At 41.1% G+C, this 17,087-nt stretch overlaps 1 protein-coding gene across 3 annotated transcripts in view; it reads left to right on the forward strand.

Annotated features, from left to right (window-relative positions):
• Window positions 1–210: 210 nt before the first annotated feature.
• FYN (FYN proto-oncogene, Src family tyrosine kinase) overlaps window positions 211–17,087 on the forward strand; it is a 39,233-nt gene continuing 22,356 nt past the window's right edge. Inside the window, exons 1-6 of one of the 3 annotated variants that reach the window (XM_009869103.1) lie at window positions 211–468; window positions 1,596–1,692; window positions 5,039–5,137; window positions 6,218–6,321; window positions 10,716–10,865; window positions 14,737–14,892. In XM_009869103.1, coding sequence (XP_009867405.1) covers window positions 222–468; window positions 1,596–1,692; window positions 5,039–5,137; window positions 6,218–6,321; window positions 10,716–10,865; window positions 14,737–14,892 — 853 coding nt within the window. In that variant the 5' untranslated portion in view covers window positions 211–221. Of the gene's footprint in view, window positions 469–1,595; window positions 1,693–5,038; window positions 5,138–6,217; window positions 6,322–10,715; window positions 10,866–14,100; window positions 14,266–14,736; window positions 14,893–17,087 lie in introns of all 3 variants that reach the window. The other 2 variants (XM_009869102.1, XM_009869104.1) reach the window with 2 other exon arrangements.

Raw genomic sequence — 17,087 nt, forward strand, 5'->3', positions numbered from 1 at the left:
GGAGCAGGCAGGCCCTCCTTCCTCAAGCCTCAATGGGAAACCACCGCAAGGAAGGATTCGTGTAAGCTTTTCCCAACGTGTTACTGTTTATATTCAAACCACTGTGTTTTTTCCAGCCGTGAACCTGATTTGATCCTCATCATATGTAGGTTTGTGGGAGATCTGGTGAGCATCAATGTATGAACACCTGTCTTTTCCTTCCTCTCCTAGGATTTTAGATAATGGGCTGTGTGCAATGTAAGGATAAAGAAGCAACAAAACTGACTGACGAGAGGGATGGCAGTTTAACTCAAAGCTCAGGTTACCGCTATGGAACAGATCCCACTCCACAGCACTATCCTAGCTTTGGTGTGACTTCAATCCCAAACTACAACAACTTTCATGCCACAGGAGGCCAAGGACTGACAGTGTTTGGTGGAGTCAATTCCTCCTCTCATACAGGGACGCTGCGTACAAGAGGAGGAACAGGTGAGTTTCGAAGTCTTCCCTCAGTGCTCTTAGTGAGTTCCAGTCACGTAATTACCGCAGAGGCCTGACTGTCTCAGCATGTTGCTGTCGGGAAGAGTGAGCCCCCACCTGGATTACTGCATCCAGTTGTGGAGCCCACAGCACAAGAAAGATCTGGACATGCTGAAACGTGTCCAGAGAAGGGCCACGAGGATGATCAAAGGGCTGGAGCACCTCTCCTATGGAGACAGACTGAGAGAGTTGGGGTTGTTCAGTCTGCAGAAAAGAAGGCTCTGAGGAGACCTTATTGTGGCCTTCCAGTATCTTAAGGGGGCTAGAAGAAAGCTGATGAGGGGCTTTTGAGGATGTTGGATAGTGATAGAACTAGAGGGAATGGATTAAAGCTAGAGATGGATCGGTTCAGATTAGACATTAGGAAGAAGTTCTTCCCCATGAGGGTGGTGAGACACTGGCACAGGTTGCCCAGTGAGGTGGTGGAAGCCCCATCCCTGGAAGTTTTTCAGGCCAGGCTGGATGGGGCTCTGAGCAGCCTGATCTAGTGGGAGATGTCCCTGCCCATGGAAGGGGGGTTGGAACTAGATAATCTTTAATGTTCCTTCCAGCCCTGACAATTCTATAATTCTATGATGTTATGATTCTATGAATAGTGAAAATAACTGAAGCAGAGGTGGAGCTGGGTCTTCAGCTCTACCTTTGCTAACTTGTAGGTGCTCACTCACTTACAGGATGAGAAATTATATACACATGCCAAATTTGGCTGACTGACTGCCTCATCCCTCTGCCGGGGAAGGGAAAGTGGGATCTGAGCCACTTCAAGTAGTTAACAGGAAATATTTGGCATGGCCATGTCTCTCTTCAAATCCCCTTTGCCCCCTTGGGATCCTACACTGTGTGTGGGTACCAAACCAAGAGCACTGATGACTGTACAGAGGGAAGGATGTAGTGTGCCCTTTGGCTGCTGAAAATCAGAGGGACTAGAAGAGTTGTCCAAAAAAGTAGAAGAGTTCAGTTCATTTTGCTCGGCAGAAACCCAAACATCTTACATTTGGCTTAGCACCTCATCTCTTGAGGCTCCTTTCCCTCCTGTTCTTTGTGATGGGGTGTAACTCACCTATCTTCTTCTTTAGGTGTAACTCTTTTTGTGGCGCTTTATGACTATGACGCAAGAACAGAAGATGATTTGAGTTTTCACAAAGGAGAAAAGTTCCAAATACTTAACAGCTCGTAAGTTTTAGGCTTGGGAATATGCTTTTTAATATTTTTTAAATTATGTTTGTCTGCTTATGTTATTAGTAAAATCTAATGTTGGATATTCAAGATATGTAGGGGTTTTACTCTGTACTTACTTACTTGTCTGCATTTAGTGCACTTTTGCAAAGTGCTTTATTATTGGAAAAAAACCTTTCAACCACATGCGGGTTTACTTCAAAAATAGGTGTTAGATTGTGTGATTCACTGCTTACATTTCACAGTTAACTCACCTTCAAAACTGAGCATACCAACTCTGTACTTTACCAGTAGTCACAGAAGGTCTGCAAGGCACGTACTAACACTTTTTGTAGTCTTCTGCAAGTATCTCTACACAGAAATGAGCTAAAAACAGTTCCGCAAATTTCCATGCCAAGTTTAAAAGCTTTTTTTTGTCTTCTTTAAACATAGATGATACAGTCAGAACATGCTAGGAAGTTCTGTTGAGAACGCACGACTGTACATACAGTTGCATTTAGCATGACAACTGCACTTCCATCCTGGAAATCATCAGCTTAACATTAATTTTATCAACTGTCTATAGAAAAAAAATCCCTTAGCAATTTAAAAATAACATGTAAAACTTACTGTGCCACTGACCTATATCTGAGCATCTTGTAATTCTTAGCTACTAAGCTGAGGTTGAAGGCTCTGTGTAATGTACAGTATTGCTATCGTATAGAGGTAAAAATGGGTTAACAACCAAGTATGTCACTTTCTAGAGGCTTTATGATACTGCTCTCATCTTTTCTTCTTACGCTGTGTGACAGGGAGGCAAATTCATTCTTGGTGCAACTCCTGTTAATTTTAATAAAACAACTCTAAGGTTGGAGTTGGCTCAATGTGCATTAAAGTTGAAAAAAAAATCAGGTAATTCTGTGGAATATTTCATGAAGCCATGAAGCTGAAGAGCTTTGATGTAGATGAAAGCACAGGAACTTCAGTTACGACTTGTAGAGGGAGCGACAGTTTAAAAACCTCTCTACCTCTAAATTAGCACTTGGAAAAAAAACCCCTTTTTTAACCTATCATACATTTTTGTCCACATTGCCTGCTGCTTTCCTAACCTTGCACAAACTGTGCCATAACTTGAAACAAGAAGAAATTCCACAGATAAATTCCTTACACAAGCCGGTTGATAAAATTAGGGGCAGCAATCATTCTTAGAATTGGTGGGACAGAGAGAGTCCCCGATGTGTGGGTGGTTGCGGTACATGCGTTTTGATGCAAGTAATTACTGCCTGGAGGAAGGTTTTCTATGAGGGGGGAAGAAAAAAAAAAACAACACATCCACTGATTTTCTTGTAGAATTGTAGAAGTTCAGTTCTCATCATAGTCAGTCTGCTTGTAAACATGGACCTAACCACACTCGTGGAGTACTGACAGCCAGGCTGGGAATCTTCAGAAAGCAGCTGTTCTGTGAGAATGCTTCCTCTCTTCACTTATATCACAAATTATATGAAAGAAGCACATTTTTTTTAGAATCTGCCAGAAAGCATATATGTGCACAAAACTAGGTTTTTTGGAGGGGTTTGGATGTGTGGTTTTTAGCTCTCAGTAAATGAAATTTGATTTGTGCTTTGGATTAAAAGTTCAGGACAGCGATACCCGAAATGGCACACAGAGGGTACCACTGTGATTTGAAGTCAGCAATAATACCAAGGGCAGTCTAGGGGAACGAGGATGCCTGCATTGGTTGTTCAGAGCAGAGCCTGACTTTGGGGCTCAGAAACACTCAGCCAGCCCCTGCACCCCCAGGGCCGCTCCTGCACACCCTGGCTAGCCTCATTGACTAACCTCCTCCGACCTCAGTCACCTGTCTGAAATTAAAGGCTGTGAAAAAAGTCTGTTTTCCTCCACCCTTCTGGCAGTGCTTTGAGAGATTTAAGCTCCTCTATCAAAGCAGAGGGGGTTGCTCCTGCTGTTTTATCATCCAAGGCACCGCTTTTTCTCTCCCTAGATATGATAAAATACCTCCATCTAGTGGACTCTCTGTACAGCGAGGAGAAGGAATGTAATGGTACAATTTGTCAGCCACTGTATGGCATAATCTCTGACAAGTATTCCACAGCAACATGTGGGGGAAGGGTTAGCAGTTGAGCTGGTAAAATTAGGGATGCAAACAGACATACTAATGCTTGACATGCTAATACACACAAGGTATATTAAGATAGCGTCAGCTGCCAGCCGCTAGAAAAGCTTCTTCAATTTTTTTGAACTGTGGAATTGGAAACGTTTCCTTTTTGACTAATCGCAGCTGTTTTCTAGTTGTTTTCCACAGAGTTCATATCCCTTCAAATTATTTTAGAAAGTGGAGTTGAAAATTTAAAGTAATAGCTCACATTGACTCAACCTTTCCTGCTAGTAATAGCTTAAAGCAATGTATTTTCTGTAACTGCTTGCTTATAGGAGAGGCTAAATTCTCTGGCCACGTTTGATAATAGTGTTTTATTTAGTGACAAACCACTGTTTTGCAAGGAGGGGAACTGAGAAAGAGTTTCTAAGCAGTCCAGAAATAGAAAAGAGAATGCTTATTAGTAGCAGTAGGAGTTAAACATCAGTCAATCTGAGGATGAGAATGAAATATCCATTGCTAAATCACAAATCGTGGGATCCTGTAAAAAGCTGAGAAATAAACTTCTTTTAAAGCTGAGCATTCTACATCAGCGCATACAAAAATGGATGCTAATCCTGTGGAACCCTGCCATAAAATCATTTAAATATTGTAGAAGAATGCTTTTTTGTAAGGATTTGAAAATGCCCATTACTTATATTTGTTAATAGTTACCTTTGCTGCTTCAGATGCCTCCTCTAGGTGGCCAGGAGAGGGAATCTAGACAATGATGTGTCATCTTTAAGGGCCATCTAAAACTCCATATTGATAGATGGAGTTTTGATACCTTTGGGTTTCAGATTAATTAACCCCATACAAGCTTAAAATTAGCAGTGGATGTGGCAGTGTTCAGTTTGGCAGTTTTTCTAGGAGCTCTCTCAAGGGTCCGTATTAGAAAAATTGCTATGGAGACAGTTTTCAGTCTTCTAGCACAAAACCAGCCCTCACCCAACCTGATTTCACCGTTTCATCAAATTGCATAAAATGCCTGTTTATGTCATTATGCTACATTACTAATCACCGTGGAAATAATAATAGATGTAAAGAAATACATGTATTATTTGGATTTAAATGCCAACAGCTCCCTCAGAAGCACGTTGTTGTTGCCTCTCACACGACGACAGCTGTGGGTGCTGTTGGCAAAGTCGGATCATTGTCTTTACAGCTGTGTCTTGCTCTCACTCCTCCTCCTCAACTCTCTTTCTGCAGGGAAGGAGACTGGTGGGAGGCCCGGTCCTTGACGACAGGCGAAACTGGTTACATTCCCAGTAATTATGTGGCTCCAGTCGATTCCATCCAAGCAGAGGAGTATGTTTTCTTTTCATTGTAAAGACTGATTAGTGCCGTATTTGAAGGAGGTTTGAGGTGTTGGTTTTGATTGATTGCAGTGATTTTTCAAATGACTTACATTATTTTTATTTAAGTTCTTAACTGCACTGATAAATAATTAGGTAATTAGTAACAAAAGAAGCACGAGCTCCTTGCTTTTTCAATGTCAAAACAAAGGAAGAAAACCTAAAGGAACATAGATCTGCTTCCTTTATTCGAGTGTCGACTAATTTCAAGCTTTGTGCAAAAGGTGCCCTTGCTTTGCCTGAACTAACTTGTAAAAATATTTGGAGTCAATTAGTGTGAAAACTGTCTATTAAAGAGGGCATATTGTATCAACAAATACCTACCAAGAGGTAGGATGCTACAACGCACACAGTGTAATGAGGCTGTATCTATGCAAAAAATGGAGTGTCGTGTGTATTATTTCCAGTATAAAAGATACACCAGAGGAGCTAATACAGCTGAGCAGGTACTACTGTAGTAGTCTGTACTTCACTTTGTACTTGGTTGATTGAGAAACAAACAAACAAAAGAATTGCTGCAGGAAGGAAAAAGGTGCTGAAACTCTGAAAGCCTTACACAACCACACTAAAGTGGTTACATCTGGTCCTTCTACTGAGGTTTTATAGCTGTGCTGCAATAAAAATACATCACTATGTAAATCAGATATGTAGTTTATAGCAACATCTGTAAAAATACTGCTTTTTGGCAATATCGTATTTTTCTGCCGTTTCCTTGTCTATTCGTTCGCCCCGCCAAGTCTTGCTCTCTGTTTGTCAAAGTCTGGCCTGAGTCGTAAGACACCAAACAAGCCTTCTCAGCATCTCCTGATTACAGACATAATGCAAAGTGCTACTGCACAACGTTTACAACGTCTATTACGCAGTTTGTCACATTAGCTTCTCACCACAATAAAAAAGACATCATATGATGAAAATGATTGAAAATACTTGACTAACCATTGTTTCAGCAAATAATCCTCTGTGTCTGAGCTCCATGACACTACCTAGTAATCCTGTGTAGCATTCGTCTTACTATTTCTGATGTTTCCCTAAGGTGGTACTTTGGCAAACTTGGCCGAAAAGATGCTGAGAGGCAGCTGTTGTCATTTGGAAATCCCAGAGGTACCTTCCTGATCCGGGAAAGTGAAACTACCAAAGGTAGGCTGGCCAGAGCTGTTCTGACTATGAATGACAAAATAGACGAGAAAAATTGTGCTGAGTTTGTGAAATACTGTTTCCAGTGGTGTGAAGGTAGAGAAGTGTCATCTTGCATATATTTGTGCTAGGGAATTAAATGTCTGGACATCTCAGGTCTTAGAGTGAGTGTTGAAAGCGGAAAACAACTGAAGTGCAGCCCGTGCTGATGTGTGTGTTGAGGACACTCCTATTGCAGTGGAGCTGAGTGGAGAGTGGTCCCTCAAAACATCAGCTCTGAGGGCTACAGCAGGCAGACCTCCTGGTGTCCCTATTCAGGTCCAGGCACAGCCAGCTAGCTTATTGTGAACAGATACTGGCAATCTCCAGTCTGGTTCGGTGAAAATTACTGCGTGCTTCTTCTGGACAAGCAGAATGTTTGAACCTTCTTGCCAAGAAGATGTAAGATGAGATTTTGGGGGAGGAGGGAGGCAACTGGTTATTCAACTGTATCCATTCTTTTGAAGTCAAGTGGAAGGATGTATTCTCCTTCCCTCTAAAAATATTGGACAAGTTCCAGTTTTCTTGGTGGATGCTATCTCTGCTTTTACATTTTGTTCATGAGGCCTGTCAACTTCTTCTTCAAAGCTTCACATGTATGAAAAGATCTCTCTAACTCATACAGCTGTTGAGGAGAAAACATGCAACTAAGTGAAAACAAACCTGGCCCTTTCTCAACCAACCAGCAATCCAAAACAATTGCTGTGGGAAGCATAAGTCACTAGAATTAATTCCATGTATGTTCCAAAGTCTAATGATGGTTCATGTGATTAAAGTCAGTGCTTTGATCAGAGCACACTCTGTCAGCTAGAGTTGGCCTGCAAAGTGGTTGAAGTCATGGCTGTTAAAGAATTTTAAAGAGACACACTGCTTCCCACTCCTGTATACCTGACCTATCTTCAGGTGCCATATTCTGTCATCTGATATTGTAAGTTTTGCGTTTTTGATTCCTAAAGTCACTGGATTCTTCCTTTGCTGCCCGTAAGTCCGAAGGCCGTTTTCTGATGCAAAAACCTGAGCAGACATGCTGTTATTTCAGACAGCTCATTTCCCATCTTGTCAGCCCACAGCCTCACCATACCTTACGTAGCAGTGAGGCACTCTCACAAGGAGGAAGACAGGCTCTAACTTGCTCTTTTTCTGCAAATAGCCTCCACCTGTTCATTTTCACTGACAGTTGTCATCATGTGTGCAAGGAGCAGGACTTCATTCCACTCTCTGCTGAGTTTAAAAACTCACTCATATAGGCATCCATGGATCCTAAAACCAAACACAGCACTCTTTCTCTAAACCACATTATCAGTTTAGTCTGTTTTGACCATTTTTTACACAGTGATAGGGGATGTGTTTTGCAGGGCTGTTTACTTAGCTAAGTCAGGGCTGGTTTTTTGTGAGACACAGAAACACTGGGGAAATGGAGTAGTCCATCATGCGTGGACTTAGAGCAGCAAGCTTAATTCCTCTGCATTTAAACATAAGGCTTTCTATATCTTTGGGCTAACTTTGCATCAAAGCCACTGGAGAAAAAAAAACCATGCATGGGGTTTTTTTGTAAAAAAAAATGCCTATTTCCCTTCTCATCCTTGTGGTGTTTCAATATATTGTTAGAAGAAAACAGAGGGAGCTTCTTGGTCCCAAGAGAGAAAAAAGTCAACTGGGAGGGCTCAAATGGTGCATTCTCCCATAAGTCTTCTCAGAATGCCTTATTCCAACTGGTCATCTTGGGCTTGAGGCAGGAATTGTTTTCAGACCTAGAATTGTCCCTTCTGCTTTAAATAATAACAATAATAAAATTAATCAGGATCATGTTAAAAGTATCATCATGGATGACTTCAGTATGAATTTAACCTCCCTTGATCATGGTTGCCTTCTCTTCTTACTTCTAAAATAAATTATATGGAGCTAGCTTTTAATTTTTTTCAGTTTCTGACTACCCAGGTACTTTATCAGCTCTTGTCTGTATAATCCTTCACCTGGTTTCAATCTCCACCCTCCAAAGCTGTCTGGTTTTAGGTTTGTTATTTAAAAAAAAAATCATTAGTATGATATATTGTAATGTATTTCTATCCATTTTTAATAGGTATATCTCTTACATTTGAATTTATCATCAGATAATAATGAATAGATTAAATAACCAACAGCCTAAATAAATGAATAGTGAAATCCATCTTGATTCTTGTTTTTGTCCAGCTTTGAACTAAAGCTCCAGTCCTGCAACTTGATCTGAGGTCAGTGGGGGTCCACAGAGGGCCACCCACGCGGCTCTGATTGCAGACCTGGAGCCACAGATTGTTTACGTTTTCCTAAAGAATCTAAAATAGTGACCAGATAGGCAGGGAGCGTGACTAAAGAAAATACAGCTGCTGCCAGTGGATCAAAACTCAACAAATGCGGAGGTGGAGAACACCGCCTGGAAAAATTTGAAATATACAGTGACAGTGTCTAACACAGAGTTGTGGTACAAAGCATGCCCAAGATGTACTTGCAAATCCCCCAGATTCTTTAAACTCTTAGCTTAGGGAGATGAACTTACTGAGTGGGAGAACCTCCTCAGAAAAAATAAAAATAAAAATCCTAGACAAACAGTGTTTTTCTACACTTAGAAATAAACATCTTGTCACTCCTCTCAGGATGTCTTCCATTTGCATAAACCAGAATCATCTGTGTAAGCACTGGCCCTTTTCCTCCTGTTTAGAGGACAAATAACAGGGAATTTGAGAAGTCCTTGGAGTCAGGGTGGACACTCTTTGTTCACTGCAGCTCCCTCAGTGATGAGCTGCCCATCACAGAGACTTGTTGCAGGTTAACACGGTCAAGGAAACTTCTTCCCGGGGAGACATCCAGGAAAGACATCTTACATCAGCAGTCTCAGCCACGTAACAGTGAGTGTTCTTTAAAACCATTTCACTTAGTTGGAGGAGGTTCTGGAGGATGGGAACCTGACAGGTATATTCAAAAATACCCTGATTTGGGATAAGCAGCAATTGGTACTGTTTGTTATCAGACTGTAGGAAATCACTCCACCTTTCATGCTGTCCTAAGTTGTCTGCTGGTGATTTTCCTTTCCTGCCTTTAGCTGACATGGTTACCAGTTAAAGCAGCCCAGGCTCCAGAAGGACCTTCCTGAGATCTCCACAGCTGCCAGTTACCTCCATTTTGTTTCCTTTTAATGTCTGAATTACTTTTGTGTTTACACAGTATTTCTCTGAGACATGAATGAAGACTTATCTTCTTCCCTGTCTTTGAAATAGCCATGCTTTTGCTCAGGAACTGTGCTAAGCTGTATAACGTGGCTTTGCTTTTGACACTGTAGAGAGACAACAGGTGGGTGTCACTATACAATAGAAGTGTACAGGTGCCCATATATGTGATCAAACTTCCTCTACAGCCAGTGACATCTTGGGGTGTAGCTCAACTGCCCACAACTGCATATACCTAGTGCTCACTGCATGTACCTAGTGGTCAAACTTTCATTACCGTCGATACCTGCACTGTCATAATGCTCATGAGAACTAGTCCGGGATTCAGCTGCTCTAACAACACCAGAACGTTATGTGTGGGCATCTAAATCAAGCCCATAGCCCACTTGCAGGCAGCCACCGCCACATCTAAAATTAAATCCAGCCCCTTGACTGAGGTTCCTTTACCTGACTATGAGCATGCAGAGCCCGTTGAATTCCCTGCAGGGCATCCGCGTGGATGAGGCAAACATGACAGCCAAGCAGGATGTCCTGGGACATCTCATAAGGCACTTAACCCCTGTGCTGGGGCATCTGAATCTCACCAGTAAGCTCTGAAGCTCCAGCATGGATCTGGAAGGTGATACACACAGTTTTTGCAGGTCCCCTGGCACATGGTGTTGGTGTAGTACCACCTTCCAAAGCCTGTGACATATGAAATATTCTGATTTGGTTGGTTTATGTTTCTAAAGAAGTTTGGGATCCATCTGAGTAACAACACTACACAGATATAAAGTCATTGTCTCCAGTGCTTCCTGTGAAACTCTTGATATTTACCACCCACTGGCATTTAACTAAGGTATAGTATTTGCAGTGTAACCTGACACTTAGAAGAGGAAAAGTCAATTTAACAACATAAAGCAGTAAATGTTAAAATGTGAGGTTTTATTTACACAGAAGTCCTGATTTCTTTCTAGAAAACTGTGAAAGGGACATAGTGTGAACATCATAAAATTTCTGTGATACTTTCTTCATTGTGTTAGATTCACTTGTTCTTCTTTCAAGGTACAGTAAGCATTTTTTGGAAGCTCTTTCACTGTGTAACAATTAACCAGCAAATGAAAATCTTTGTGTCTAAAAGCTACTTACATTTTTTAATTTCTATTTTGCTTGAAACAGGTGCCTATTCCCTGTCTATTCGAGACTGGGATGATATGAAAGGAGATCATGTCAAACATTATAAGATTCGTAAACTTGACAATGGTGGATATTATATCACAACTCGGGCACAATTTGAAACTCTTCAGCAGCTGGTTCAGCATTATTCAGGTAATCTTTCAGATAGTACATGGCACTCTGAAGTATTTTAAAACAAAAGTGTTTCTGCTGAGCTGATGTACGTGTAAGACGCCCTAAAGAGTCATTTGAGCTATGTCTCTTGCTTGTTGTAATGCATCTTCCATTATCCCTATTCCCATTACAGTTATAAATGGCTTTGTGTGCCGCTCACGGTGTACAGTGGCAGAGCTTTTAAAAGCTAGCACTCTACCGAGGTATACGGTTTGCCTGCTCTCCCTCTTCTAAACAGACAGAATTACTGAATTTGACTTGCACGTCTCAAAGCATGAATTCCTGGTGCACAAGCGAGCGTTCATATGTACCTTTTTGTAGCTCGCTATTGCTAATAAAGCGAATAGGGAATTGCATTGTGGAATTCAGTCACCTAAAGCAATGACCAAAAGGTTTGCATATATTACCTGACTCAAATTTTCCCGCTGGATTTGCGTGCAGCATGCAAAATATCAACATTTAAGTTATAATCAGTGTAATTTAAAAAGTAATTGTAGCAAGGTGGGTGTTGCTTTATGGACGCTGTTTGTGTCCACCCACCAACCTCTTTTTTTTAATTTCTGTGGTTAAAACGTGGCATACACTACTCGGCCCAAAAGTGCGTCCTGCTGTCACTGACGATTGATATACAACAGATACAACTTCAAAGCCCTCCAAACCTCTGCGTAGGACAACTGGTTCTTACACAGAAGACTGCCATGTTTCTAGAAATGCTCATGTTTTAAGCAAAAAAAAAAAAGTATTTTGAATTATTTTGCTTTTTATTTTTTCCTTACTTCAGCTTTTTGTAACATTAACAGATGGCCCCAAATGCTCACTGCTCAAAAACTTTTCATAATTTTTACTTGGGAAATCAACTTCTCTGTGGGGTGTTTTTTCTGTATTCTTTGTATTCTGTCTGCTGTATTCTTATGCTATTCATACTAGACATCTGGCTGTCTTCTCCGCCCAGTTTCTGATGGTTGTATGCTGCCTGGGAGAGTTTCTAGTTGTTTCTGGTGACTCGACATTAAACTAAGCTGAATAATGTACAAAAACTCACATCTAAGGAAGATAGTTTTCAGACCCACTATACCAGCGGGTATATGTCAACTTCTAGTTTTCCTGTGGTCACATTATTTGGGTGGTGTATTTTCCACGCACCGATGCAGAAACAAATAGATCTGGGAACAGCCATTTCTGTGCAACATAGAGGCATAATCAGTAGGATCCAGGTAGGGCAGCTCAGCAGGGCACAGTAGAGACACACACTCCAGAAGTTTCACCTGAGTAAGTCATTCCGTGCCAGCCCTAGCTGCCTCTAACTCCCTGCTCTGCTCTCTGGATTGTGGAAGGTAAATTAGCAGAACGCCTTGCGAATGCCTAGATTTGCTTCCACAGAGAGCTCAAAGACACTCAAATGACTTTGTAAAGATCAGCAGGGTTCCTGAAGAATGACTGCTGAGACTGTAGGTCAGTGCCTTCACAACATGACGGGTATGCTCTGCAGCCTGACCTTCAGCCTTCACTCCGTAGCTGGCCAGGCAGAAGGACCCCTCCTGTCCAGACAGCTGGAAATCAGGTTACTCAGGTATGCAGCGTGCAGTTTGGTCTCGTGTAAGCAGTCCTGGATCAGAAGTTGGAACTACAAAGTGTAGCTTTCTGCAGACACAGGACAGGTGTCTCTGCACTGTGCTCCTATCGTGCTGCCCCGTACCCTTATTATTCAGGCTTCCCTCTCATCCCAGCCCTTTGTTAACTGGATCACAAAGTTAACTGCACTGCCTGGACTTTCACAGATGAGATTTACAAATGAAAAATATTGAGATCCCCAGGGTGATCTGACATCGGACTAAGTTCAGCAATGGCACATCTGAAGTTGAAGCACTGTTCACCAAATCCCTACCAGCCAGCCTGGCAAGCATAAGCTCTTGTGCATCCAGTCCAGGCTTAACTGGAGCACCCGCATGCCAAGCTTTTCTTTTTTTTTTGCTTCCCTCTCCAAATAAAGAAAACCAGAAAACAAGGAGGTCTTTAAAACCTCCATTTTCTTTCTGCAGCTGTCCAAACTCAGAATGAAGCTTTCCAAATACAGTCCGTATTTTGAGTAGTCCCTATTGTAATGTTCCCATTGGAATTATCTTGGAATAAGGCATGCCAGCTGGTCAGCTAATCTTCCCTGTTTTGTGGTCTTTGTTGTCCTGCTACAGGAGAGAAAATGAGGTCCATGTCAGGCTCCCTGTAGGGATTTCCCCACCATCCCACAGCTCTGGTGCTGAGGAGGTAGAGCTTCGTGTTGCAAGGAGCTTCAGTGCTTGACTGCTTTGTGAGGCTAAAACAAACTGTTCGCCTGCCCAGAAAAAAAATCTTGCACAGGAGAACAGAGGTCACGTTTAAGACTGAAATACAATTGCAGTTCTCCACCTTGTTCTGCTCTGCTGCACCTGTTTTAAGATACAAGTCGCTGTGCAAGCTTTAGATTGTAGTCTACTTTGTGCAGCATAGTACACTACACAAAAATAAGTGTGTATGTACAAATATTTTCATGTATATTACTGGTTTTACTCCTGCTAAAATGTCTTACAACTTTTGTCGTAGTTCAGTCTTCTGTGAAGCTTTGTAAGCGATAAATATAATGAATCTGCCCGGAATGATGTAGGGCTGGTCGCATACCCTGATAAAGATTTGCTCTAGGAAGAATGGCAGAAAAAGTCTTTTGCAGCACATCTACAAAAATGCCTTGTCACAGAGTAGAATACAGAAAATATCTTCTCCCAGGATACCTAGAAAAAAAAAATAGCAAAAAGTTCCACCAAATTTTCATTGCTGTGATTTTCAGAAAAAGTGAATCTTTTCTGTGTTTCTCTTACTGACTACAAAAACAATCCAGTTTGTGACTTACAGATGATTTTTTATACAGTCCTATAGTATACCAGTTACTCATGAAGCTACCTTAATGCAGCATTGTGGGAGAAGGGAAATCCTGAGTCCACAAAAGAAACCATTGGTGGTCACCTTCCATTCCAGGCTGTGGAAGCAGAGACTGAAATATTTCCTGTTCTGTCTCAAATGAATATGTTTCAGTGTTTAATTTCTAATCTTCCAGGATGCTTTGTGGTATGCAACTAACAGCTGTTGTGAGTAGTGTTGTTTTTATGCTTACTATTTTTGTTTCATGTCACACTTTTTTTTCTTTCCTCTCCTTTGCTGTTGGCTTCACTTCTGGCTCCATCAGAGAGAGCTGCAGGTCTTTGCTGCCGCTTAGTAGTCCCCTGTCATAAAGGAATGCCAAGGCTTACTGATCTGTCTGTCAAAACCAAAGATGTCTGGGAAATTCCACGAGAATCCCTACAGTTGATCAAGAGACTGGGAAATGGGCAGTTTGGGGAAGTATGGATGGGTATGGAGCAAAATAATTATTCTAAAATAGCTCTCTGTGTGGGAATTACAAGATGGAAGGTGAACGTGCAGGGCACTGTGACCCACAAGACAAAAAAGAGCAAAGCTCTAACTGTTAGGAAAAGTGTCTTTGGAATCATGTCTTTGACTTTGAAATTCTTTAGTCTTCAACTTTCGCTGTAATTGATGGCAAAAGAAAACTGAAATTCCATGTTTCCTTGGACGGTGTTGATTTTGACAAATTACCACTGTCTTAATAATAAATCAAGGCTCGCATGGTAATCTATTAATTATACCAAGGAGCCTTTATCTGCAAGCTAACAAAAAAGTCCTTACCTTCAGTATCCAAAAGTCAGTGTTTGCAAATGAACTTTAATGCGGCACTGAGATACAAGTCACCTTCCATCTTTCTCAATGCATGCATAATTTTGGATTATAAGTGTGTTTTTTTTATTAATTTCCTCTCCTATAGAGAAAGCTGACGGTTTGTGTTTTAACTTAACTGTGATTGCTACGAATAATACCCCACAAACTGTTGGATTGGCTAAAGATGCATGGGAAGTTGCACGTGATTCATTATTTCTGGAACAGAAGCTTGGTCAGGGGTGTTTCGCTGAAGTGTGGCGTGGTAAGGCAGAGAATATATTTTGTTTTGGATGGATCTTTTAAGGCCCTCTTGGCAGAAATAAACGTTTCTAGTAGAGATCTTAAAGCTCAAAAATCAGAACAGTATGAAATGTTAGACTGTATCGCCTAAAACAGCCAGACTTAAATACAGGAATCTACGGAGAAACTTCCTCTCACTTGCACACACTGGTAGGAGAGGTTAGGACATTGAACGTCATTAATTGCATGGGGTTTATCTGGGTGACTACACATTTGTTAGGTATGAAAACGGGAATTATGTTTAGCTTGTAAGGCAGAGTGGCTAACCAGAAATTAATCTGGTAAGTACACATTTTTCTTTCCTCGTGTGTTTTAGCACTGATGAGATCAGGCCCTGAAAATGCTTCTATCTGCTCTCCCAGTTTAAAAATAATGGCAAACATCAGCAACCTGATATTGTCCGGCTAGCTTTCCCGTGCATCCCCTTCTTTAAGTCTGTTCTGAAATTTGTATCTGCAGCAGAACCCCTTAACTCAATATAGAGACCAGGGACAATAGAGGCAAAACTTGCCCAGCCCAGCTAAACCCTCACTTTGAAGTCTAGAAATATTGACATTTTCCAAGTCCACTGGCATTGTTTTCTGCACATTTCCCAGCTTTACTTACTGCCCCCTCTCTATGGGCCTCATTCTTTTAATGACAATAAAACAATAGCAATTTAAAAATTACATAAATCTTAGTATGGCCGTGGCATCAAAACACAATATAGTGGCCATTTTAATGACAGGTGGGCTCAGTTTTTTGTGCCAAATCGCATTCCATGTAACCTCTTTAAAATGACCAAGTCAAGCAAAGAATCGCTATATGTTGTTTCTCCAGAAAAATTTAGTGGAGCAGTTTGGCCGCTGTTTGTGTTGCAGTGACACAGAAGTATGTATAACCAAAATAATCAGTGGGCTCTCCTGGGTTCTTGCAGCTGTTTTCCATTGCAAAGCTACAGCAAGAAGCATGGCAACAAGTCTGTGAAATTTATAGAATATATAGAAGTATACAAATTTATAGAATTTCACAGAATTACAGTTGACCTGTTACAAGGAAAGCTACCTATCTTAACATCCCCAGATAACTGCAGAACTTCTTGTTCTTCATCTTGAATGCATGCAAGAGTTTCAAGCTGATGTTAATACTTGGTGGTCAGCTTTTGTGCCGTAGATCGTAAACTGATACAAGCCAAAGGAGCAAATGCAATTTAAAAAATAAAAAGAAAAAAAAACACAAAAAAACCCCAGCTATGAGAAATAAAGTGCTAAGTACCATTACCAAACATCTGTCAGAAATGCAAAAAATATTATTACAATTATGACATTATGTTTCTTAAAGTAATGTATAGTAAAAACATGTTAGCAGCCATGAAACATTACCAAATTGGAATAGATTAACATAGTAAAAATTAATTAAAATTGCATTATGTAGAAACTAACTACATATGGGAAAAATTCAGAAGGAAGTCTACCCTATTTTTCTATTAGAGAGAAACACACCAAAGAGCAACAAGAAAACGTAACAATTTAAACTGAAATCTGGGCTGAGAGGATAAGTTAACCTTTTTGTTTGATTTTCTTTTTTAACTGGAGAAATTCATAACAGTATGGAAACACTTCATGGTAATAGAAAGAGTCCTGGGATTTTTATTAAGCTTTTTATTAAGGCAATGTGAACAAATAATGCACAGTTAATCCTGTTAAGACACCAGGTAAAATCCTAGTTTATTAATGCCAGTGACAGACACCCTGGTGCCCATGAGACCAGTGTTTCAGTACTGGTTCATATAATTCATGGTACCTCTGCAAAGGGGCTGTGACTGACGGCACTCTGCAATCCAGAGCCTCAGTGGTTCCAGAAAAGACATGATCCCTTTCACTCATCAGAAAAGATTTTTACCGCCCTGCTTGAAATTAGGAGGCGAAATGGCATCCTTCTCAGCCTACAAAGGAGTGTCACTAAAGCCAAGTCCTGCCTGAGCTCTGATTTGAAGGACGGAGTGAAACTGTGACCTCAGGAGTCCTCCTCAAGCGTGCTGGGGTGGTGGTGGTAGTAACCAAAGACATTACCCCACCACTGGTAGAGGTGACAGCATCCAGCACTAAGCTGGCAGAAGAACATCAAGGCATAGTGAAAACTGAACTTGCAACTGTGCTCATTTGGCTAATACATGTC

Source organism: Apaloderma vittatum, unplaced genomic scaffold (genome assembly GCF_000703405.1).
Source record: "Apaloderma vittatum isolate BGI_N311 unplaced genomic scaffold, ASM70340v1 scaffold4055, whole genome shotgun sequence".
Taxonomy (NCBI): Eukaryota; Metazoa; Chordata; class Aves; order Trogoniformes; family Trogonidae; genus Apaloderma; species Apaloderma vittatum.